The sequence below is a fragment of the Dendropsophus ebraccatus genome, chromosome 3, assembly GCF_027789765.1.
Source record: "Dendropsophus ebraccatus isolate aDenEbr1 chromosome 3, aDenEbr1.pat, whole genome shotgun sequence".
Classification (NCBI taxonomy): Eukaryota; Metazoa; Chordata; class Amphibia; order Anura; family Hylidae; genus Dendropsophus; species Dendropsophus ebraccatus.
Window position 1 is genome coordinate 142,818,113 of NC_091456.1, and position 25,471 is coordinate 142,843,583.

At 42.9% G+C, this 25,471-nt stretch overlaps 1 protein-coding gene across 3 annotated transcripts; it reads left to right on the forward strand.

Annotated features, from left to right (window-relative positions):
• The first annotated feature begins 792 nt into the window (after positions 1-792).
• Positions 793-25,238, forward strand: MARVELD2 (MARVEL domain containing 2). Of its 3 annotated transcripts, none has more exons than XM_069962836.1 (7): positions 793-846; positions 3,506-4,693; positions 6,277-6,318; positions 15,605-15,759; positions 16,963-17,134; positions 22,612-22,662; positions 24,727-25,238. In XM_069962836.1, exons 2-7 carry the CDS (start codon positions 3,515-3,517, stop codon positions 24,844-24,846), a joined length of 1,719 nt encoding a protein of 572 aa, XP_069818937.1. In that variant the 5' UTR covers positions 793-846; positions 3,506-3,514; the 3' UTR covers positions 24,847-25,238. The 3 variants fall into 3 exon arrangements, with proteins under 3 accessions (XP_069818937.1, XP_069818935.1, XP_069818936.1); XM_069962834.1 differs by having other exon boundaries at positions 794-1,063; XM_069962835.1 differs by having other exon boundaries at positions 794-914.
• The last annotated feature ends 233 nt before the right edge of the window (positions 25,239-25,471 follow it).

A 25,471-nucleotide genomic window follows, 5' to 3' on the forward strand; every position in this document is an offset into this window, starting at 1 on the left:
TATATAGATATATCACAGTTAGTCATTAAAACTATGATATACCAGGAAGCGACAAATTACCTACACTCAGTGCTGGCAGTATGTCATTCATCCCTCTGGCACACTTTGCTAAACTAGTTTGCTGAATACAAGCTGGGAATCTGTTCCGGTAGTTAACATGTTATAGGTCTGAATCCTCATGAGACACATATCCTGCTCTCAACTGGTCACCGACCGGAGATTGTTATTTCCCAAATATATATGTAAGTATTTAGACTATTATTACCTATGGCGTATATCAATCTCAAAATCTCAAAGCATAATATATACAGGACTGAGGACTCTACACATGGTATTAAAGTTATGGCTGCAGAGTGTGATATATAAAGGGAAAGCAGAAAATAACATTTTGTAATAAAATGTTGTAAAATTTAAGTTGTGACAATCTGAAGTCACCCATTACAACATCAGAAGTATTTTTATAAGGTCAGTGTCACTTTCTTTCTCACCTGCATCACAGTTACATAATTAATTTCTATCTCATTCACTGGATATTATAGGGTCAGGATTGGTTGTCCCCATCTCTCCTTAGCCATTGATAATGCCTACAGATTAAACAGGAAGTAAAGTGACAAAGCTGCAGACAATGTGCAAAACATTCACTAAAGCACATTGTCAGTACCAGCGTGGACGGCCAGGGGGCGCTGATGAGCAGCCTGCGCAACACCCAGTATAGAAGGTGAGTCAGGGCCCTACCCAGCTACCTGCGGAGGGGGCGGGGCCGTCCATGACGTCACCCTGAGAGAGGAAACGAGTCATGTGACCGAGAGCAAGAGGAAGCCAGTCCCGGGGGAGTGCAGCCTGCAGGTGAGAGTGCTGTCCATGTATTGTAATCCCGGGACCTGGAGAGGAGCAGGGAGTGCAGGAAGAGACAGGTGAGACGTCTATAAGGACCCAGAGACAGAGGGAAGCTCCGAGAGACTGCAGAGGAGCAGGGACTACGGAAGAGACAGTCCCCGGAGAGAGGGCGGGGAGACATGAGCATAGACTGCAGCCTCTGAGCAGCACTCCCATCATACAGCAGGTGAGACCTCTGCTCTCTCATCACTCAGCAGCTACTACTTCTTATTATTAGAGGGAAGTTGGAAGAAGTTTGTATTGGAGTCAAGAACCTGTTGTAGTCACCAGAACTACTACTCCCAGCATGCAGTGACAGCAGCCTGCCATCAGAAGTGGGGGCACTGGCTGCTGTATTGTATATACACTGATCTATGGTCATTGTTGTACTTGTAGTGCCACCAATGCCACATACACTAATAGTCATGTGTGAGAGAAGCCAGGAAAAGTTATATACTGTAGTATTTAAAGGAATATTCCCAGCTAGACTTATAGCACTTGTCTAGTTGAATATTTTGGTAAATACATTCATTTAGCAATTTTGCCTCCTATAGCTCTTTCTCTCCCATTGTTGACAGCTCATTGTCTCTAAAAGCAGTGGCCTACTGGTGTATATATATAGATATGTATGTATACACCAGCCAGACCACTGCTTTTAGAGCAGAGTGGTGGTCTGTAATCAGAAGGAGGAGACAAGTTTGCTAAATGAATGTATTTATAAAACTATTTATTTTGAGGGCTCCCACAGGTTTAGTATGTTAGTTGAGATGGGAATACACCATTAATCCTCCAGTATTGTATACAGTCAACAATACAGCAGATTCTTGTGTCTGACGTCTGTATTGTTACTTTTCACTGATTATTGTTTATATGCAACTACAATGTTTGTAAATAAATCGGATGTTACTGAGATGGTCCAGTCCGCTACTGTGTTATAGCGCACGCGGTCTTCATATATAGTCCAGTTACACCCCGCACATTTAAATACATTTCAAGCCACTTCCCCTATTTCAGGCTTCTTGACAAAAAAAAAAAGTTTGGGGGGGTTGATAACTCTCTATACAGCCTGAATGTAAGTCTTTATTCAACCCAGAAAACGACAGCGCTTACATTGGTTGATATGGCAATGGATAACATAACTATAGGGATATAAGAATTGTAGAACTTCAGGTACTTGTTCAGACACTGCGATATTACTTCTACTACTATCAGCAGCAAGTTTGGTGAGTGCCAGCTCCTTATCTTTCTCTATGCTGGAATAACTATAGGTATATTTATGCCCGAGGCTAAAGCTACACGTGTCGCCCAACAACAGACACTATCTAAGCTGTGTGACTTGTCATCAATGTTATTACAGGTCACAGTTGTATGCAACTTGCATTGAGGTCATATGACCTGAGACCAAAATTCCATCATGGCTTATTGTGTTGCAGTCTGAGGCCTTATTCACACGTCCTGTAAAGTTGTCCATAATTGCGGATCCGTAATCACAGTTCATCTTAGAGCAAATTGATTTATATTGGGCTATTCACACAGTCTATTTTAATTTTGATCTGTATTCTGTTCCGGGAAAAAATGACATCATAACTGGTGCTGACTGGCCTGTATACTGGTACAGTATATCATGTAATATCTTTGAGACCAAGACCTTTCAATGTGACCTTGTTTTATCATGAATTGCAGAATGAAACATTGTTGCAGAGTAGCAGGGACAGTGTTGCAGCTGCTGCTGTTGTGTTCAGATCACGGGACACACTCTAAGGGCATATTCACACAAATGTTAAATCTGTCTGCATTTGCAGACTCATTCATTTCTATGGCCCCATACACACATCTGTATGTGATGTGGATGTGTGTTGGGGCAGGCATCAGTGCAGCCAAAAAATTGGATCCCTTATCTTGAATATTGGGGTCTGTGCCCTTGCAGATAGGTTGCACACAGGTGCGGGTAAAAATCCGTAGTCCTGTCTGTAGCTGTAGGTCCCCGGCTATGGATGGAACTACAGATGTGTGAATGTGCCGTAAGGACTTATTCACACAGGTAGAATCCACATTGATTTTGACACATAATCTGCACTGATTTCCTTGGCAAAATTATAATTTTGCATAAAAAAAAATCTACCTTGGATTTCAAGCAGGAACATTAAAAAAACTGTGGAAAAAAGAAGCAACATGTCACTTTTCTGTGAGGTTCCGCGTGGAATCTTCCATTGAAGTCAATGGCAGCTGTGAAAACTCTATCAAAACCGACTCCCTCAGATGCTACAAATAATTTCAGTGCAGATTTTGCCCATGTGAGTGATTCACTACAATACAGCAAACAGTTAATGATTAATGGGAGTCCTACCTCTAGGACCACACAAATTCTGAGAATGACATAATTGGTGGGACACTGGTCAGTGATTCCCCAGTGAATCGGGCTAGCTGCCGTAAGCTCAGAAGGGGTTGCATCACTAAACTAGCATTGTTTCCCATCATTCTGTCAGATGACCTGCCATAATATTGGGAACAACCCTTTAAGAAAATGACCTTAAATGAAAGTAGCTCTAATTGTCATTGTTACTCTTAGTTTTTTTTTTTTTTTTTAATGTTATGAAAACTTAAAGTATAATTTTTTTTTTTCTTCAAGCAAACACAAATGTCTGGAGGAGGATCATCTTCAGAATCACGATCTAAAAACAGAGCTACCAATGGCCGCACTGTACAGTATGATCAGGTGCCGGTAGAGTCAAATGAGCAAAGAAGAAACCTCCAGGTGTTACAGGACGGCGATTTGGCTTTGAGTGCGGACCCATTGCCGCCACCTCCATTGCCGCTCGTTCCTCCATTCGGGCCTGAGTTCTTTCCAAGCGATAGTGAAGAACCGGTGACTGCGCTAGAACTCAGACCTGTACGACGTTTCATTCCTGATTCCTGGAAAAATATCTTTAGGAGTAAAAAAGAGACTCCGTGGGAAGAGCCTATGTCTGAAATTAACTACATATCTGGGGGAGAGCGCTGTTCACCTCCTCGGTCACCATCCCTCCCTGCTTCTGGATCTCATGGGAAAAGCTCACTTGTGCATGCAAAGGTAGCTGGGGATTCACACCGAGATCCGTATGGGGATTCTGCTGGCAGCTATAACTTAAGGCACGAAGTGGATGCCATGATAGTCAATGATCCATATGGCTCTCTGGATCGCCAGACACGTACTGTGAAAACTTATAGTGAGATGGTAGAAGAGTACAACTTGCGATACTCTTACATGAAGTCGTGGGCTGGACTGCTGAGAATACTGGGTGTCGTGGAGCTCTTGCTCGGAGCTGGCGTTTTTGCTTGTGTCACAGCTTATATTCACAAAGACAATGAATGGTACAATATGTTTGGATACTCACAGCCATATTCCTATGCTGCAAGTTTACAAGGGGGTTACTACTATGGTGGACCCAAGACTCCCTTTGTACTGGTGGTGGCAGGCCTGGCATGGTTGGTTACTATAATCCTTTTGGTGCTCGGCATGTCTATGTACTACAGGACAATTCTCCTGGATTCTGACTGGTGGCCTTTAACAGAGTTTGGAATCAATATCTGCTTGTTTATTCTGTATATGGCAGCAGCCATTGTGTATGTAAATGACACGAACCGAGGAGGACTGTGCTACTATTCTATGTTCAACAACCCCATGTATTCTACATTCTGTCGTGTGGAAGGGGGGCAGACGGCAGCCATGATCTTCCTGTTTGTCACTATGTTAGTCTATTTAGCTGGTGCCCTTGTTTCATTAAAACTCTGGCGACATGAGAGTGCCCGCAAGAGACGAGAGTATCTAGAGCAAGAGGTAGGTGTATATATATATGTGTAATATATAGGTTTTCCAATGTATTTCACAGTTTACACCTTGCAGGATGCATTGAATTCACAAGTAAAAACTATTTCAATTTTTTTTTTTTTTTTTGACTTGCACAAAAACAGTAAATGCTGGCAAGTAAGCCAAAAATAGTCACTTTGAATGGTATGGCATGCTATGATATGCATCTGCATACTCATTTTGGAAGCTTTAAAGGGGTAATCCAGCAGAAAAACCAAACTATATTATACTGGAGCCTGTGTAAAACTGAAAAAGTGATACTTTCTTACCCTTATCCACCACACCTGCCTGCTTGTCTCTTCTACTTGCTTCTGAGATGAGACACTAAAGCAGGACCTGCCTACTCAGCCAGTCACTGCCCAAGACAGACAGCAATTGGCTGAATGGACAAGTTCTGCTTTACCATCTGAGTAGCAAGGAGAAGAGAAGAACTGCAGGGGACTAGGGTAAGTAAGTATCAACTTTTATTTTAGCGGATAGGAGAAGACAGACCCCAGTACTGCCGGTCAGGTGAAGGCAGAGCCGCTGTGTACGCGGAGCGCAGGTGTAGGCAATAAGAGTCCAACTCCAAATAAAGATAACCTGTATGCGTTTATCCTCCTCAATATTGCACAAGAATGAACATGTTCATTCTTCCACTAGCGGAAGCCTATACAAATCAATGGGACTCTGATTTTCTGTTTCAGCGCGGAATACGCGCGTATTCAGCGCGGAATACAAGCGTAATACAAATCAGTGCGGAAATGGGGAAAAAAGGGGGGAGGAGGATTCTGGTATATATTCTGGTATAGTCTAGTTTACTCGCCAAATACTCGCTGAATTTCAGCGCTGAATGCATGCGGATTCAGCGCGGATTCCTCGAGTATTCCGCGCTGAATTTGTCAAGAGCTGATTACGAGCTGATCACTTTCCTAGCGTAATACGCAGGGATTCTGCTTACATTCTGCTTGGAATTCAGCGTCAGTTGATTTCAGGCGGAAATATTTCCTTGCGTAATCCGCCCCTTTTGCTTTGTGTGAACGTAGCCTAACTTTTATTTTACTTCCAGAGTAGCCCTTTAGATCCCCAACAGCCAGTGTTTCAGCACTGACAGTAATAAGCATCAAAAATGCTATACAGTATTGATCTGGCCAGTATTTTGGACACCCTGGCGGATGCTATTAAAGACAGTGGGCTCTTTAAATGTTGTAAGGATAAATTGTTACAGAAATTTAAAAAGTGAAATAATTGTGACAATTTATGTCTGTACAGATGGGAGGAAGGACTAGCTAAAAATCTCCATGTTGTGCTGATGTGCAGATAGTATTGTACTGTTTTTGTAACTTCCATTAAAGTCAATAGGAATTAGGCTTGGGCTACACAGGGTTGTGCAACCTAAAACACTCTTTTAGTAATCGCAGCCAGTCCCAATGAATTTCTCCCCCATCTTCCTTAATAGACAGATGCTTTATTTTATTCAAGGCTATAGTTTTATAGACAAGTCAGTGCACTGCATTATTAACAATACGTTTATGTGGATGGTGGTATTACCTAATATTTTTCTGTTTTGACAGATGAAGTCACATGATACACATGATTATGCACATAAAGTCTTGGTAAGTATATTTCTACAAAACAATAAAATAGTTTATTAGTCTTCTCACCAGATCAGGTGGAAATACAAGGCTGTGATACCTAATAGCGACCTGTGATGTGTCTGATTAATCGCTTCAGTAACAACTCAAGTGTATCTGTCAAAAAAAAAAACAGTCAAAAGTTTTGATCAGTTGGAATCTCTCTGATCTGGAGGATGAGCGGGGAGATGCGCACTGCGGCGTTTGTGTACAGAGATTATTGCGAGCCCAGGAATAAAAATCATTCTCCTGATTGTTGGGCAGTCTCAGCAGTGAAACCCCCGACTGATCAAAAACATTGGCATGTCCCCAAAAAATGTTGTTTGCTTGTTTAATGACAGAACCCATTCAAGGTGAGTTTCTATTTTATAAGCTGGTTTATAACCACATCAAAGCTGACCTTTGAACTGGTCATAAAAGGGCTTAGAAGATTTCTCAGAAGGAGAGAGATAAGGGTTAGAGAGTGAGATGTCAGGCAGCTCTTCCAAGCAGGCAGCAGATGAGAAACTGAGCAAAATAGTTTTTCCCTTTGGTAAATAAAATGGTGCAAATGACCCAATTTCCAGAAAATTACCAAATCGGGTGATCAAATGCAGCTTCTGATTAAAGAAATGGGGGGGGGGGGGGGGAAGGGGGTGTAGTAAACTGAGACCATTCCCCTAGGCAGCCAGTCATACTTCTGATTTTATTTTCTAAAGGAAAAATATGAGATGAAAACCTAACTGGTATGAATGGTTTCCACAAAGGATTCTTCTATGGATTTGAAGCTTCGTATGCTGTGGATTCACTTAAGGTTTTAAGCACGATATCGTGATTTGCGGTCCATGTACTGTCTGAAATTGCCGGCAGTATCGGACCCATTTAACCCTATGGGCCAGTGCACCTGTGCATGGATTCCATTGTTCAGGCATTTGCCCGGAGCCCAGACCACAAAAAAAAGGACCTGCACTTACAGGGTACGGATTGCAGGCCCCATAGACTTTGGACCCATTTACAAGTGCATTGTCCATAATTGCAGGTGGTTTAAGTCTACATGTAATGGAAGGGACTTCTGTGACACCAAGAATGCAGAAGCCAAGGCTGGGGGTGGTTGTGAGTACTGCTCTGCAGAAAATTTAAAGGGGTATTCTTCGCTGCCGAGAACTCTTCTAAGCACCACCACGCCTCTATTACTTCCTGGTTCAGCGTGGGGGGAGTGAGGCATCAGCTTGGCATTGCTCTATCTCCCACTGAGGTTACACATGTCTCCAGTGGCAATCCAGATTCCATGGAGCCTTGTGTGTCTTCCCAGAGCAAGACATAGAAGGTAGTGATATAGTATTAGTATAGTAGTACAGGGAGAGAAAGGGGCCAAACTACTGAAGAAAGCAATTTTGCTAATGCATTTTGCATTCTCTCACCTAAAGATTGTTTAGGTGATAAGAATTATTAGGGGGGGGGGGTCATTAAACAGGTTATGGTATATCTGGGCTGTTTTTGCCTGTTATTGAGACAAGTATTAACCATAATGCAAGCAACCATCTTGAAGTCTGAAAGTTATTGTACTTCATTTTTGACTACAAGTACTTTGCATCCTAAATATTTGTACTAGTGACTGTTAGCAGAAGCATATTTACTTATGGAAATAAGATGGAGATATTTGGATTTGCTGAAAGATAACCAATCAGCCCAATCGGGCAGATATGGTTCCCTGAACCGCTGTATACAGCTACTGCAGCAGCTGTGGCACATACCGGCCGCAGCTGCTGCAGGAACTGTATACCTGAAAAAAAGCAGTTTAATCACCCAGGCGCGTGACAGGCAGCGGCGGGGAGGTAGTCATCTGGGCGGCGGCTCCCTGCCCATGTCTAGTCACCGCTCTCTGGATGTCAGCGCGCGCAGAGGGATGATTGACAGGCAGAGAGGCCAGTAACTGACTTCTCTGCCTGTCATTCATCCCCTCGGAGCACGCTGAATGGCAGAGAGCGGTGACTAGACACGGGCGGGGAGCCGTCCAGGTGACTACTTCCTCGCCTCGGCCTGCACGCGCCCGGGTGATTAAACTGCTTTTTTTCAGGTATACAGCTCCTACTGCAGCAGAGGTCGTTATGTGCCACGGTTGCTGCAGTAACTGTATACAGCGTTTCAGGGAACCATATCAGCCCGATTGGGCTGATTGGTTCCCTTTAATGCTATATGGGTGTTTTATGTCTTAAATATATACATGCCTAAGACAGAAGTAGGTTTGGTGAATAAACACGTGTACATTTATAACAGAAGCCATGATGCGGCATCATAGGGGTCCAGTGGTGGAATATGTGATGTTCATTTTTGGCAGGCAGCCACCCAGACCCCTGTACCCCCGCCCAAAATGGACATATTTCTTCTTTGTTGCTAGTCTTGCCTTTGGTTTTGAAAGAGAAGGGGGGGGGGGCTGGAATTTTTGAACAGCCCAGGGCCTTTGTTACCCTTAATAGAACAAATCCTAGCAGAGCTGGGTACAGACCATTGACTTATAATGGGGTAAGTAGCACTTCTATGGTTTCTGCTTGTTTTCTCCGCATGAGATTTGATGACGAGAATATCGCAGTTTACTGCAAACTTCTGTTTTACCCACAACAATGAATACGAAAAAATGCAACTGCCTTAACCTCAAAGACGTTGTCCCATTAACATATCTTAAGTATAGACTATAACCTTTATGTTGATGGGGTCGTACTCCTGGCACTTCTGCCGATCAGCTGTTGATCCCATGTCTTCTACTAAACCCTGCAGAGGTAAAGGGTCCTGAAACATACCATAAGGGCAGCCACTCCCTTGTTTTCCATGTAACAGGATGCAGAAGATGTTTTATTACACTAATAAATGCCACAAACAATGATGTGAGATACAATGACATTGTATATGGTATGTCTGCACACAATGGAGCATATCTGTAGATGGCTGCAGGCACAGCTTAACACGTCACTAGACATGGCTATCATTACCTGTAGATAAACACAGACTTACCTCAGCGCAGCTAACACCGATATAATCATGTAATTATACTGTGGCACATGCACTAAATATGCAATGAGCAATTACAGAGACTTCCGCAGCTTAAAGGGAACCTGTCACCCCCCGTGCCGGGGTGACAGGCTCCCGACCCCCCGTAAGAGCCTCCTATACTCACGTGATCCCGCTGGAGATGGTCTGGTCTCAGAGATATCAGCCGCTGCAGCCTGGCGCGGGCGCTTCTCAGATGAGTCCAACGCTCATAGAGAATGACAAAGCGCTGGACTCTCCTGTCATTCTCTATGAGTGTTGGACTCATCTGAGGAGCATGCACGCCGATATCTCCATGACAGACCATCTCCAGAAGCTGGACGCGGCGGGATCACGTGAGTATAGGGGGGTCAGGAGCCTCACGTGAGTATAGGGGGGTCAGGAGCCTGTCACCGGGGGTGACAGGTCCTCTTTAAAGAAGTATTTTGATAGTTATACTTGTAGGAGGCATCAAGTTAAATATTTTGCAAATATATTAAATTGTTGACAATTTGTTTTCTAGGTTACAGACCACCACTCTGCTGTAAAAGCAGTGGTCTGGCGAGCTATTGAGCCCCTGAGAGTCCCCTCCATGGTGCACAGCTTTTTCTTATTCTCTCCATATCAGAAGGCAGGGCCGGAGCTGGGATGTTTAGCAGCCGTAATCACTCCTTTACCTTAAATATCTGACCAGTCACAGCACAGCACTTGTTCCTCCCCGCTAGTCCTGGTGAAACTGTACTGGAATGAACAGGCTGTGCTTTGCCAGATGATGATTGACACAGGACACTACTATAGATGACTTTTGGAGGGAGAAAGGGTTACTGGCCAGGTACACTGGTGTTTAAACAAGGGATGGCTGCCCAGCACTTTATGGGTGGTGAAAAATGTGAGGGACGCATTGACTTACCTTGTTTTCTCTCTTTATCACATAACACATGGTAAGCGCTATCATCACTTCCTGTGTTCTGTTCTGATCTAGCTGTTACTATAGACAGGATTCCATTAACAGGCAATAGACACTAGATTGCAGGAAATGTTAATACCTAGTGGTCAAAAATAGGGGCTATTTTTCTGGGTTACTGCAAATTTTTACACATTTTTCTATGTAAAACTGAGATTACAAATTTTTACTTGGTATTGTGTTCTTTTATTGGCATAGTGACCGTTTTTTAAGATTGCAAATTTTAAAACTTTCTTTTACACAACAGTGTTTTACTTAAGACAAAGGAGGCTAAAAGGGAGCCAATCACTACGAAATTGCCACCACGGCTATAAATATGTGATTACATTGCCCCAAGCACTGCTTCCAGCCATAAAAGTAATCGCTATCAGTGTTACTTATATTGCCCCAAAACGTACCTATGTAGGCTTGGGGGTGGTCCTCAGCTGCTGACCAATCACGGCTGGCAGATAAAATCTTTGTTAATCGCACCTTCATGGTAGCTAGTAGCGTCACAGAGGGGCCATCTCTGAGTGTGGACACTCCAAGGAAGGTGGGATTAATGAAGGGGTTTCCCACCAGCCTCAACTAGTTAGGAACTGTGGACCACCCCCAAGCCTACATTACAAAATACATTTTTGGCCCATATATCTACTGTACCTCTTTTATAGCAATTGCTTATATGTCTGGAAACAATGCCCGGGCCATATAATAACATATTTATAACTGCAGGGGAAATTTTTGTAGTGATTTGGTTCCTTTTAAACAGGATTCTGGATTTAACCTTCATTTCCTTCTAGTTAGAAAAAAAAAAGGCAAAATTATCCAGTATATATTACCCTCAAACCTACACATTTGTTAGGGCCCTATTCCACGGGCCAAGCAACGATGTAAACGAGCGCCGATCTGCTAGATCGGCGCTCATTTACTGGGCCTATTCCATGGACCCGATGATCGTTACGCGAGGGCTGCAGGGACATCGTTACTTGGTAACCCGCAGCGGCCCGGGCAGGTCATGTATGGTGCTTCTCAAATCGTCGGTCGCCCGCCGCGCACCGCTATTCCACCGTAGCGATGCGCGGTGGGGGACCGATTATTTTAGGTTTGGCCCTAAATAAACGATCAGCCGATGACACGATCATCGGCTGATCGTTTTCTCTATTCCACCGAGCGATAATCTGCCAAATCGGGCCGATTATCGCTCCCATGGAATAGGGCCCTTAGTCTGTAAAATCTGTGGCATCCATTACTAGCAGTAAATTGGGCCAGTCGGAATACAGCCTAAGGTAAAGGTTTTGTCGCTAACCCTCTCCTGATGCAACACTTTTAATTTTTTTTTTGCCCTTTTTTTTTTTTTTTTTTGTGTTCTCCCTAACTCTAAATTGCCATAACTTTTCCATTAATTAAGCCATGTGAGGGCTTGTGTTTTGTGGGACAAGTTTAGTTTACTGTATAATTATTATATATTTATATTATATTTTTAATAAAATGTGTGTAAAATGAAGAGGTGACACAACTACACCATTATGTGCGGCTTTTGTGGGGAGCTCACTGTGCAGTAAATAGTCGTTCTTGCTATTTTAAGATTATTTGGGCTAACCTAATCTTTACTGCTTGCAGTCATATGTTCCACACACTTTCCTCTATATTAGTGCATTACCTTTATGAAGCCATTAGTAGTCAGGTGTGCCCATACTGGAATATGAGAAGTGTAATCATATAGGAATGTGCAACACAACAGAGCTGGAGGAGATGGGCTTCAGGTGGAATGTACTGAACCTGCAGCTTCTTGTCCACTGCATACTCAGCATTATCCCAGTCCTGTGATTATGGATTACAACCAAAACAGGAACTTCAGGTATATGGCATAATACAGTACACCAGGAATAGAAACACTCAGAATGTAAAGATTTATTTCTTTACAAGTAAACCTTATCTGGCACTTCCATAGGTTCCCGAAACTAAAATGCACTGTTTAGGATATCGAATTGGGGGACTTCTGGTTCAATGGAGGAAATGAACAGAACATTATAAATGTAAAAACTTACAAATATCAGAAAATATACAAAAATATTCCTGTATTGGGGGGGGGGGGGGGAGAGAAACCAATAAGAATAAACACTTATAACCCTCCAGATATCAATAAATACCAAGATAATTTATTTATTGAGCTGCCCACACACATAACATATAGAACATACAAGTGTGGGGTCCCACCAATTCATAATGTAACAAAATTATTAATACCAGCAATCCATCATGAACATACATATATAAAGTGCATTGATTTTAGAAAGATGGAAAGCTATGGGTGGGCTATTTATTATAGCAAAAATTATTTGGGGGGGAATACCCCTTTAAACAGTCTATATCTAAAGGGGACATGCAATAAAAGTGGTCTGTAGTAAAAAATACATGGTTATGAGCAGAGTTAGAATTTAACATAGAGCTTTGGTCGGCTGTAGTTCCCTCCATCGATAGCTTCAGGGAAGTAGCTGAATAGCTGTAAGACTGGTGCTTAGTGACAGAGCACACAGCTCTGAGGGAGAAAGTGACTTATCCTCTTCCTAGTGGATCATGCAGAGCTTGCTGAACCTTAGACTTCATTAAATAGACTATTTACCCTCATAGAGTTCTTTGCTATATGTATCCATAGCCCCCAAACCCATTACCTCCAGTATAAGCACTCCAGGATTTTTCTTTTGAGTAAAGTCTGCCCACTTCTGCTGAATTATGTGCAGGATATAATACTATTGTGTAGACAGGCAAATCTTTTGTTTAATACTCAAACCATGACGTATCCTGAAAGCTGTAAGTGCAGATTCCTCCTGAGATGGGTAGATGGCAGTGTGGATCGCCTCTTAGCTGATGCATAAGCGTCTGTTACGGGACTGTTGATATTGTTGCAAAACCTGTATTCATTTAATCTGAAACATTTTTTTTTTTCTAAAAAAAGAATTGTATATTGTTACGTCCTCTTTTTTTAATTTTAATTTTTTTTATATTTTTTTTTTATTTCCTTTATTACAGAATTAACCATACAAACATTAAAAACCACTCCATCCATGTCTGGATACCGCCACCATTTTTCCACATCTTAAACCAAATATCTTCTTAGGCATTTCACCTCATAACAATTCAAAAAAGGTTAACTTAACATTTCTCCTTCCGGAGGGTGCGTGTCCATGGACGCCATCAATTCATTACCTCTCTTTTAGCTACCTTACACCTTCGTATCCCAGCCAGTCTCCTCCACCGTGCAGGGGACCGCAGGAGAGAGAACCCGCCCCCACACACTCGGGTAACCCCCTCGCCCCCCAGGCTCCTGCCTCCGCTGGGTACCCCATCACCAGCATCAAATAAAGAAAAAAACAAACAAAAAAAAAAAACTATAAACCTTATTATTCTCGTGTCCGGCCTTGTACATACTTCATACATACTACATACCATTAACCCCCTCTGGGAGCTCAGCCCTCTACGGTACCGAGCCACCATTGGAGCGTTTTCTAAACACTCCAACACCACCGCCCACATATATTATATAGACTTGTGGTGTTGCTCTGGAGCAGGCTATCTCGACACCAACAAAGGATCCCTTCATTGCTCCATCTCACCCGCTCCAGCTTAATATCTCACATTAACTCATCAACCAGCGGACCTCCAAATAATAATAAAATAATAAAGCAAACCAAGAAAAGGAAAAAAAAAAAGCACAGCATAGTAACAGCCCTCCGCTTCCTCCAACCGAGATCGGAGCCCGAGCTTCACGACATAGGGCCCCGAGCCATGAGACCAAGGCCCAAAACCCCACAATCCTCCCACCCCAATATCGGAGACCAGCCACGACACCTATCCCCCATCTCCATCATTTCTTATTGGCGTCCAGGAACCACACCTCCCGGTTACAATTAACATCTCTCCTATTGCATTTTCTGCTTATTGCTTTTCAGAGGTGCCCAGACATGGTCTTAACACTACTACCCCGCCTCCTTCCCCCCCTCTGGGTGCAGAGACAAAAAGGAAAAAAAAACAGCAAATAAATATAAAGTAAAGAGAGGAGAGGACTCCTCAGCCTCCCCCTCTTCTTAAACCAGCAGCCAATCCCATCCTCTCTTGTTGGTCCATTTTGTACAACCACGGCTCCCAGATCTTACAAAAATTCTCCCTCCTCCCTCTTTTTACCATCAAACAAAACTCAAAATTAAATCGTCCTTCTAACAAAAACTCCCTAAGGGTGGGGCTATCTCTAGACATCCATTTTCTGGCCACCATCAGCCTCATTACCATCAAAAGCTTCCTTACTAGAATATTCTTATTTTTCCCTGGACGGGCATCACTCCATACCCCCAACAACCACCTCTTTGCCGGTTCCCAACCTTCTAGGTGGAGTCGCTCTTTCATAACCTCTAAAATTGCTTGCCAACTTCTCTCCATTTTCCTACATTCATAATATAAATGAAAGAAACATTAATGGCCTGCAAATCTCCATACATCTCGAAGACAAATATTACCTCTTTGGTCCTATGATGATAGACCTGTCACTAGCCAGCCACCACTCTGCTCTGTACTGATGAGGGTAAATAACCCCATAACAGCCTTTTACACACATTTCCTTCTGGAGAGGTTTCTGGCTTGGCCTACATTCCCAGTCATGTTCTGAACTACAGTACTAGATTGGCTATAAGTGAGTTACCCAGGTTTTACAGCTCCCTTCTATTGAAGTAAATTACAATGTCACACACAACCTAAGGACAGGGGTGGTGCTGTTTTTACAAGAAAGTAGCTGTGCTTTTTCTAATCTTATATAACCCCTTTAAGAAAAAGCTACTTTCATAAGGGGGTGTGAGAGCTGACATATAATCTTTCCTCCCATTTTTTATGAAAGGAACATTCTGGGACAAATAGATACTATGTTATCCCTGATACAGAGCCCAGAAGGACAAGTGCATGACACAGGTTCAGACAACACCAAGGAGAGAACTCCTGTGTCTTTTCTTGTCTAGTATCTGTTTTGGCAAGAATGGTCCTTAAGTTACATATCTCCATGTTGTTTTCATTCGCTACTGAATAAAAACAGATTTGATAAAAAAAGAATGGTCCTTAAAGGGGTTGTCTGGGCCTATAAAATTTTACTTTTTCTACCCACATAGAAGGGGCTGCCCTGGGTATGTTGTAGTTGCCAGTCTGTGTACCTTCAGACGTAGGGAATGGTACGTTAATCTCTGTAATTGTTAAAGAACTAATATCAGTTTACAAGAAACATGTTTTATAAGATTTTGTGGTGATCACTAATGTTTCTCTTCACATGTGACTTTGTTTTAGCGTGATGTTTCTGCTGGAAATGACCATATAGTGACTGAGGTTCCACTAAAGCAAAGCAGAGTGAACCAGCCGGTGGAGATGAGACCTGAACTCGTAAGCGGATACATTCCAGCAGGACATATTCCAAAGCCTATTGTCATGCCGGACTATGTGGCGTAAGTATATATTTATTTTTACCCTGTTTATCTACATGTGTATTTAAAGTGACTGCCTTTTCTTTTCTGTAAAGCTTCCTTTAGGGTGCGTTCACACGTAACTGATCCGCAGCGAATTTCCCGCTGCGAATTCGCAACGAGATCCGCTGCGGATCCGTGCCCTGTACGTTCTATTGGCAGACAGCAGCCCGCCCCGTTAACCCCCTGCCGCCAGAGCCTATATTTCACCTGGTCCCTGCTCCGGCTTGTTTCGGGGCTCCCGGTGTCTTCACGTCCTGCTCAGCCAATCAGTACGCTGCGGTGGGGCAGTGCACTGATTGGCCAAGTGGGACGTGCCAGGAACCCCCGAAGCAAGCCGGAGCAGGGACCAGGTGAAGTATAGGCTCCGGCAGTCATGGGGGTTAACAGGGCGGGCTGATGTCAAATTTGCAGCGGGATGTCCATCCTGCTGCGAGTGTGTCTGCCCATAGGGCGTACAGGGCACTGATCCGCAGCGGATCTCACTGCGAATTCGCAGAGAGAAATCCACTGTGGATCCATTACGTGTGAACGCACTCTTAGGGTGTCTTCACCCGCAGTGGATTTCACGCTTCGAGTTCCACAGTGAAATCTGCTGCAATACTCTGTAGTGTTATTTCCTATGGTTCTACGTTCTCGCAGTTGATTTTAATGTTATAGCATGGCAGCAGTGGGTTAAGTAGGCGGTGGTTAATAGTACAGCATATCATAGTGGATTTTACTGCGGAACTGGTAGAGTAAAATCTGCTGCGATACTGTATGCATGAAGGCACCCTTAGGCTGGTTTCACACATGGCAGTTTTGTTTTTGTTTGTTTTTTTAAACTGCCACTTCAGTTTATGTGCCAAATCCAGATGAGGATTCAACAGGAAAGAGAAGTACAAGTCCTCTCTTTATATTTTCCATCCCATTTCAAGCCACTTCTGGCTTTGGCACTATAACTGCAGTGTGTAAAATCATTATTACAAACATAATGTTTACAACGTTTTAATACACTTAAAAAAAAAAAAATATTAAAATTCATGTAATTTTCTGTAAAACATCTTTTGAAAAACAACAGAAGTACAAAATATTGATATGTTGAAGTGAATTTTATCCAGAATGAGTGGGACCTGGAATAGGTGTGGGATTTCTGAATTATTAAGATTAAATTGACTTTGCCTGTTTTTTTTTTCAATTTAATAGGAAATACCAGGCAATAAAATCAGATGATGAGCGAGATCGATATAAGGCTGTGTTTAATGACCAGTATTCTGAGTATAAAGAGCTGTCATCTGAGGTACAGGCAGTACTGAAAAAGTTCAGTGAGCTTGACGCAATGATGAGAAAATTACCCAGAAATCCAGACAACGAATATGTGAGTACCATATTTTTCGCTTTATAAGGCACACCTGATAATAAGATGCCTCCAGGTTTTAGAGGAGAAAATAGGAAAAAAAACGATTTGAGTTAAAAAGTGGACAGCAAATTTTTTTTAAATTTCACATACAGTAACAATGGCTGCAATTAGGTACACTAACAGGAGCAACGATTAGGTATAGTAACAGGAGCCAAGATCAGGCACACTAACTAGTTATAGGCCGGGACCTGTCACCTTTTAAAGCGACTCTGTACCCACAATCTGACCCCCCAAACCTCTTGTACCTTCAGATAGCTGCTTTTAATCCAAGATCTGTCCTGGGGTCTGTTGGGCTGGGGATGCAGTTATTGTCATAAAAACAACTTTTAATCTTGCAATGCTGTGTCTAATAGCCGGGGTTTACATTTGTATATGCATTAGGCTGGCACAACCTCTCCGTCCGTCCTTCCCCACCCTCCTCATCATTAGGAATGCTCCAGGCAGATTGCTTCCTATTCCTCAGCTGTGTGCATAATGAACATGGGCTGGATCGTTAATACATCTGTGCAATGCTTAAACAGCAGTAAATGTTCCTGGAGGATTCCTAATGATGAGGAGGGTGGGGAGGAAGGACAGAGAGGTTGTGCCAGCCTAATGCATATACAAATGTAAGCCCCGGCCATTAGACACAGCGCTGCAAGATTAAAAGTTGTTTTTATGACAATAACTGCATCCCCTGCCAAACGGACCCCAGGACAGATCTTGGATTAAAAGGAGCTATCCGAAGGTACAAGTGGTTTGGGGGGTCAGATTGTGGGTACAGAGTCGCTTTAAGATAAACTGCCACTTTAGCACAAATCACATACATGTATGTTGGGTTGCGCTAAAGTGCAGCAACCAGATGTACATGTATCTAAAATTGCACTATTAGTTACTAATTTAACATACCCATACCAAAAACACATCTAATTATTGGTGGTCTGTGGGTTTCTGGCCATTTAACACCCCCTCGCCATTGTCCCTTTAAAACACTTCATGGGTGACCATTTTCCAGATGTTTTACATCCTGACCCTCCAACTCCCATCCAATCCTACAGAATGGAGCTTCTCATAGAAAAAAAAGTTCTTGTAGCCTCTTGCATAAAAAAATAGAAACTTTTTTTTTCCCCCTCTGTGTTGATTATTTTGCTACTAGTAAGACTGTTTCACGAGTATTGACTACAATGGTCAGGCATACAGTCTCTGAAGAATACCGAGCAGAGCTGGCAGGAGATATACAGCTCTTTTTAACTTTGTTCTAGAGATCAATAGGTGTTATGTTGGTCACACCCCTGTTTATTGGACATTGGTGCTATTCCCCTGATAAGCCATCATTCACTATGTAACCCCTTTAATCGCAATGTTTTTGCAACTCTTTCTAGGATCCCACCTACATTCCTGTCCGACTGACAGGAGTTCATTAATATAATTCTGTTGGTTAAAAAATAGTAAAGTGAGCCGCCTATAGTGATTCAACGTGACTGATCTGTGCAGAGGCTGGATATTTGTAGGGTGATGATCCCTGTAGTAGCCTAGAACACATTACTGTAATGACGATCACAGCATTCTCCTAAATATGGCTCACTACGCAGAACAAGGTGGTGGTGATACTGCTCCGTCAGGTTACCACAACACCAGCAGCCACACAAGGTGCTAAAGCTTGTTTTTATGGTAATGACAGGTTTCCAACTCCTTGTGTAACTCCATGTGTTGGATTGCCTAACTGTTTTCTAAAAAAAAACCTCATTTTCTTTTATATGATTTTTTTATAAGCTCAGTTCATCTTTGCGGTACATAATATGAATGTGCAAGGAGATTGCTATTTACACAACTTCCTCATGTCTGTCTGTGGATTGTTGGGGATTTTTCCATGATTGTGCCCCTGCTGCCATTCTCATGGTGCTAGGTTCCTGTTTCACACTGTTTTCTGCTGTCCTCTCGAAACATAAAAGCCAGTCACTGGCCACAATGGAGACCTGACATAAAACCAGTGGAGCTTGCACTCTCTTGTATCTATAGGTTGGCAGCAGCAGGCACTGCCTTGGCAATAACAGCCAGTTTGTTGGGGCTAATACATTGTAGGTGCACATGATTTCTTCCATCTCCCTCCCTGTTCCCAGCTGTTTCTTACCTGACAGTAGTTTAGGTGTAATGACTATGTAGTCAGATAACTATACAGGTAGTATGATGACATAACACACATGGTGCTTGATGATCTATGGCAGAACAGGAAGACTCCTCTCTACAGCAGGTAAGAGTCATCTCCCACACCGGAGCAGCTGCGTAATTGCTGTTTCCACTAATAACATCAAGTCCAGAGCTCCACCTATTACTGTGTAATGATATCATGTTTGTTAGTCACAGATATGAATGGTACACGTCTTTCCTTCAACCATGTAAACCCAGGACTATGCAGGAAATTGTGGCAGGATGAGACTCCGTGAGGGATCCATAATACTGAAGCCAATGGGTTCTGCAGAAATTGTCTGTGTTTATTTTCCACTAGGAAAAGGCTAGATTTCCTATACTTTTAGATTGGTCCTCCCATTTCCATGTTTCTAGTATATGCACAATATTAGTCTAGGCCAGTGCTTCCTTTTCCACCTCGGGGCACCCCTTAGAAAAATAAATTTAGCTTGGGGCATCTCAATTAAATAATGTTCTACACAATATAAAAACCGCCATTCATTGACTCACAGGTGACGTTTTCTTTGATCCGAGATGTTACTCTCCATCCAGTCCAGACCACCATGATGATTTCTTTCAGCTACAATTCATCTCTTCAGAACCTGCCAGACAGACATCTTAGACTCCGCACATTTATAGCAACTTCCATTCCTTTCTCCCTACTATAGGCTCCCAAACTGCCCACGCTGTGCCCTCAATATAGTAATCATGCCCACGCTGTGCCCTCAATATAGTAATCATGCCCACGCTGTGCCCTCAATATAGTAATCGTGCCCATGCTGTGCCCTCAATATAGTAATCGTGCCCACGCTGTGCCCTCAATATAGTAATCGTGCCCACGCTGTGCCCTCAATATAGTAATCATGCCCATGCTGTGCCCTCAATATAGTAATCATGCCCACACTGTGCCCTCAATATAGTAATCATGCCCCTGCTGTGCCCTCAATATAGTAATCATGCCCATGCTGTGCCCTCAATATAGTAATCATGCCCACGCTGTGCCCTCAATATAGTAATCATGCCCACGCTGTGCCCTCAATATAGTAATCATGCCCACGCTGTGCCTTTCCCCTCAGTATAAATACCCCTCTCCCTGCTCTGCCTCTAGTGACAATGTCCCGCATGCTGCCCCCTCAGTAAAAATGGCCCCTGCATGCTGTGCCCCCACCTATTAAAAAAATAAAAAAATAAATCCTACTCACCTAATCCGGGCTGTGTGGCTGCAGGGAGCAGCTCTTCTCTCTATTCTGGCTCTATCTTGCGAGCCGCGGGGACGGATCCACTGGCAGGCGTGATGATGTCACATCATCACGCCTGCCAGAGAGGTCAGGTCCCCGCATCCCATAGGCTGCTGGCATGAAGTGCCGGCGGCCTATGGGATTGAATGTAGGAGCAGGACGCTGACAGGTCCTGCTCCTACATTATGCTCAATTGAATGTTTCTCCCGCTCACACAGAACATTAAAACGATCGGCATATCCCTAGAAGCTGCGCGGCCCCAGCTTCTAGGGATATTAAAGTGTCACATTTCCCACCGGGATACCGCGGCACCTCTGGCGGGTTCTCCAGGCACTCCAGTGTGCTGCGGTACCCCGGTTGGGAACCGCTGGTCTAGGCCTTCAATCCATGACCGTCAGGGTGCTGATACCTGTTCAGCTCCCAGCTCTACACAGTCCAGTGTCCCATCTAAGTGATTAGGAGCTGAGCTGCAATGAGTTGTGGATAGGCCATCAATCGTAAAGTCACAGAACCCCCCCCCCCCCCCTTTAAATCCCTGATAGGTGCGGGTCCCACCTCTATGAACTGTACCTACCCAAGATCAAGGCTCTGGCCTGTTTGCAGCAGGAAGCCAAAAAACAGCTGAGCAGGATGTTTTACTCATTTTGCTTAACACTCATTGAGTTTAATGGGAGTTGCATAAACACCTTAGCCTCATGATGTATACTTTTTAGGTAACTCTTATTTGTGGTACACAAGTCCAAGATGTAGGAACCACATTTATCGGACATTTAAGTCCTATCCTGGGGATATATCATAAATGTTAAGGTAAGTTTACTTTTTAAAGGAGAAGTCCGGCCAAAATTATTTTTTTAATATGTTATTACTTATGGAAAGTTAGACAAATTTCTAATGTACATCAATTATGGGAAATGCACATATACTGCTATTTCCCTTAATTTAGTAGATCATGGAGTGTTAGAATTCTCTCAGAAACAGTGACATCACGACTCAGGGTGTAATTCTTATGGAGTGTCCAGCAGGGGCACTCCATACACTCTATATGTAGAAGCCTATGGGACTTTATTGTTTCTATGGAAGTGTATATAATGGAATGTACAGTGTGCTTTGGGGAGCAAGGACACTTGCTCCCCAAAGTATTCCATAAATGTATTCAATTAATACATTAGGAGGGCACCGAGCAGGGAGGGAGAGAGGTGCCTGTGCATCTACTTCCCCCCTCCCTCCCTGCTCTGTGCTGCTTCCACATATACACAGTACTTCTCCTCCCATCATCTGCTCATAGTATGAGCAGATGATGAGGGAGTAGTACAGTGCCATCTCCATCACTGGTAAGCCCACTGGTAAGCAGATGATGGGAGTAGTAGTTCAGTGCATATAGTCCAGTGCGGCAACGGGGGGGCGGGAAGCGGTGGTTCGGCGGGCTTACCGGTGATGGAGTTAGCCCTGGTGCTACTCCCCCATCATCTGCTCATACTATGAGCAGGTGATGGGAGGAGTAATACTGTGAATATGTGACAGCAGCACCGAGCAGGGAGGGAGGGGGTAGGTAGATGCACAGGCACCTCTCTCCCTCCCTGCTCTGTGCTCTCCTAATGTACTGATTGAATACATAAATGTATTCAATCAATAAAGCACACTGTACATTACATTCCATTAGTTTACATAGACATCCATAGAAACAATAAAGTCCCATAGGCTTCCCATTTAGAGTCGTGACGTCACGTTTTCTGAGAGAATTCTAACACTCCATGATCTACTAAATTAAGGGAAATAGCAGTATATGTGCATTTCCCATAGTTAATGTACATTAGAAATTTGTCTAACTTTCCATAAGTAGTAACATAATTTTGGCTGGACTTCTCCTTTAATAAATCACTGTTAACGCTACCGGTAACACACTGATGATAAATGCTCACCAGGGGACATAGTGTGTGATGCAATCTTTGTATGAATGTATAGCATTGCACAAATCAGGCCAGGTATGCAGCTGTATGTATTCTAAAATACAGCGTTTTCTTTCATTTCCAGGAGTATGAACGGATTTCAAATGTTTTGCAGGAATATCAGAAGAAAAAGAATGTGAGTATACTCTGTGCATATAAAATCAAATAGAGGTGTCCTAGTACTTTAAAGGCACCCATACACCTTAGACTTATGTCAGCTTAATCTGCCGACTCACAGACACATTGGAAAATGAAAGGTGGAATCTGATTGGTTGCTAGGGGCAACTAAGCCAGTTTCACTTAATGTTACACCATGTTTGATAAATCTCCCCCTATGCCTCCATAGAATCCTATTCTGATCTCCCCCCTCTTCCTCCTTATGTGATAAAATGTGTGATGCAGCAGTATCTATAGAGAAAGACTAAGAGAAATTCCCATATTCTGTGTAGTTGGTAGATGATAAAAAGGACTTGGGAGTGGGGTTAATGTATTTTATAACATAACTTATATCTCATTTGTAAGCAAAAAGAGTTACACAAGAGTTTGATATTTCAACATAATGAAAATTTTTGTGGTGTGGTTTTTCAAGAAATAAAAATGATAACCAGAAAGTGCTATTAACGAAAATCCCCAGCGCTCCAGAATGGACACTGCAGTGACCCCCCTGGTCTTTGTTTACAAGAGGACAGCAGGTGACCACTGCAGCCGGTCAGTGACCAAAGTGGTTAGATGGTTAGTGGCGTCCAATGCTCAGCAGTGAGAGCCATAATGTTAATAAAACAAGATGGCCATTGAATGGTTACAGTGGTCACTTTCTGGCCACTTATAAACATAAACGATGGTAACCGCTGGAGTATCTACACTGGTTGTTGGGGCATTAATCCTGTGTGCTAGGGCACTGCAGCTAGTGTGGGTAGGGTATCAGAACTCTTTCTGTCTCTCTTGGAGTCCTGTTTTAAAGTGACTCTGTACCCACAATCTGACCCCCCAAACCACTTGTACCGTCTGATAGCTGCTTTTAATCCAAGATCTGTCCTGGAGTCCGTTCGGCAGGTGATGCAGTTATTGTCCTAAAAAACAACTTTTAAACTGGCAGCCCTGTGCCCAACAGCCGAGGCTTAGATTGTGTATGCATTAAGAATGCTCCAGGCAGATTGTCTCCTATTCCTCACCTGTGTAAGCCCGGCACATGGGCTGGATCATTAAGGCACCTGTGCAATGTTCAGCATGGAGAAAATGTTCCAGTGGCATTCCTAATGATGAAGAGGGTGGGGAGGAGGGATGGAGGGGTGGTGCAAAGTTAGGGCACAGATACTCCTGTTGGGCACGGGGCTGCAAGTTTTAAAAGTTGTTTTTTAGGACAATAACTGCCGAACCTGCCGAACGGACTCCAGGACAGATCTTGGATTAAAAGCAGCTATCCGAAGGTACGAGTGGCTTGGGGGGGGGTCAGATTGTGGGTACAGAGTCGCTTTAAATCATACAAACCTAAACATCAAAGAACTTCTATCACACTATACTATCCTGTTTTTTTTAGCTCTGGACCGCCTTTACAAGTTTATCCAGGCTTAGAAAAACACGGACACTTTCTTCCAAAAACAACACCTCTCCTGTCCTCAGTTTGGCTGCTCAGGTGTATTAAAGTGAATGAAGCTGAGCTAAATTATAATACCACACAACCTGGGGACAGGGGTGGTGCTGTTTTTGCAAGAAAGTAGCTGTGTTTACTTTCTAATCCTGGATATCCCCTTTTACGTCTGACTATTTTACATAGTATCATATAAAATATAACTGTCTATGGATTAAAAGTATAAGTGGCTATATCTATAACTTCAGGAGTCAAAGCACTCTACAGAAAATTATAAAATCTTATGAAACTGCTTAATAAAAGCAGATTTGGGAAATAAAAAAAAAATGACGGTAACTCATTTGTACATGTTAGCCTACATTAACATAGTATGTATCTACTGACCTTGAATTCTGTTTCTTCTCCAACAAAATCCTATAGACATTAAAAAGCTGTGCTGTCTTATTTCTCAGTACAATGAACTTTGTGCCTCCAACCTGTTTTATTGTTGGGTGTTTCAGTCTGGCCGCTGTACAAGAAGTGGATTATTGTGTCCTCACGGACCTGGGCTGAATGTTCTTTCCTAAGTAATTATGTGAAATCCGGGCTAATTAATTTTTTCCCCCCTAATAGGATCCTACATTTTTAGAGAAGAAGGAACGCTGCGAGTACTTGAAGAACAAGCTCTCTCACATCAAGCAGAGAATTCAGGAGTATGACAAGGTCATGAACTGGAATGATGGATTTAACTAGTTGGAAGTTTTTTGTGTTGATGATGTTATGCGTTTCTATCTCTTAGGCTCAGTTAACACTTATGTTATGGTTTGCGTTTATAACATAAACTACAGACACTGTGCTGGGCCTGTTATGTGACTGATATCTCAAGTGCCTCCCCCATGACCAGTAATGGGGTCAGTAAGCTTCTGTAGGTTTGACAGGAAGAATACAGCTTGTATGCAACCCTAGTTTTCCCAGCAAATCTAATGCAACTTGCTATGAAGGCTCTGGATAGGTTTTGTAATGCAAATGTGGGCAGTACCTTCACAACCTGTTAAATATTGCAGCATATTTTAGATTTGTTTTGTTGTAAATATTTTATTGTATAAAAAAAAACTTTATATAAAGACTGTAGATCGGTTCCTGAACTGCATGTACATTAAAATTTATTCCCCATTATGGATTGGCTGTGACACATTTGCCACGCTGTACCCAACAGGATAAGACACATCTACCATTTCATGTACATATTTCTAGAGCATAGAAATATGTATATATTTTTTTCTTTTCTTATGGTGTTGCTGGTTTGTATTCTTGACACGTTTTTACATTTGACCACAGTTTGCACAGATGTTTTGCTGCTTTTTGTATTAAAGAAGTA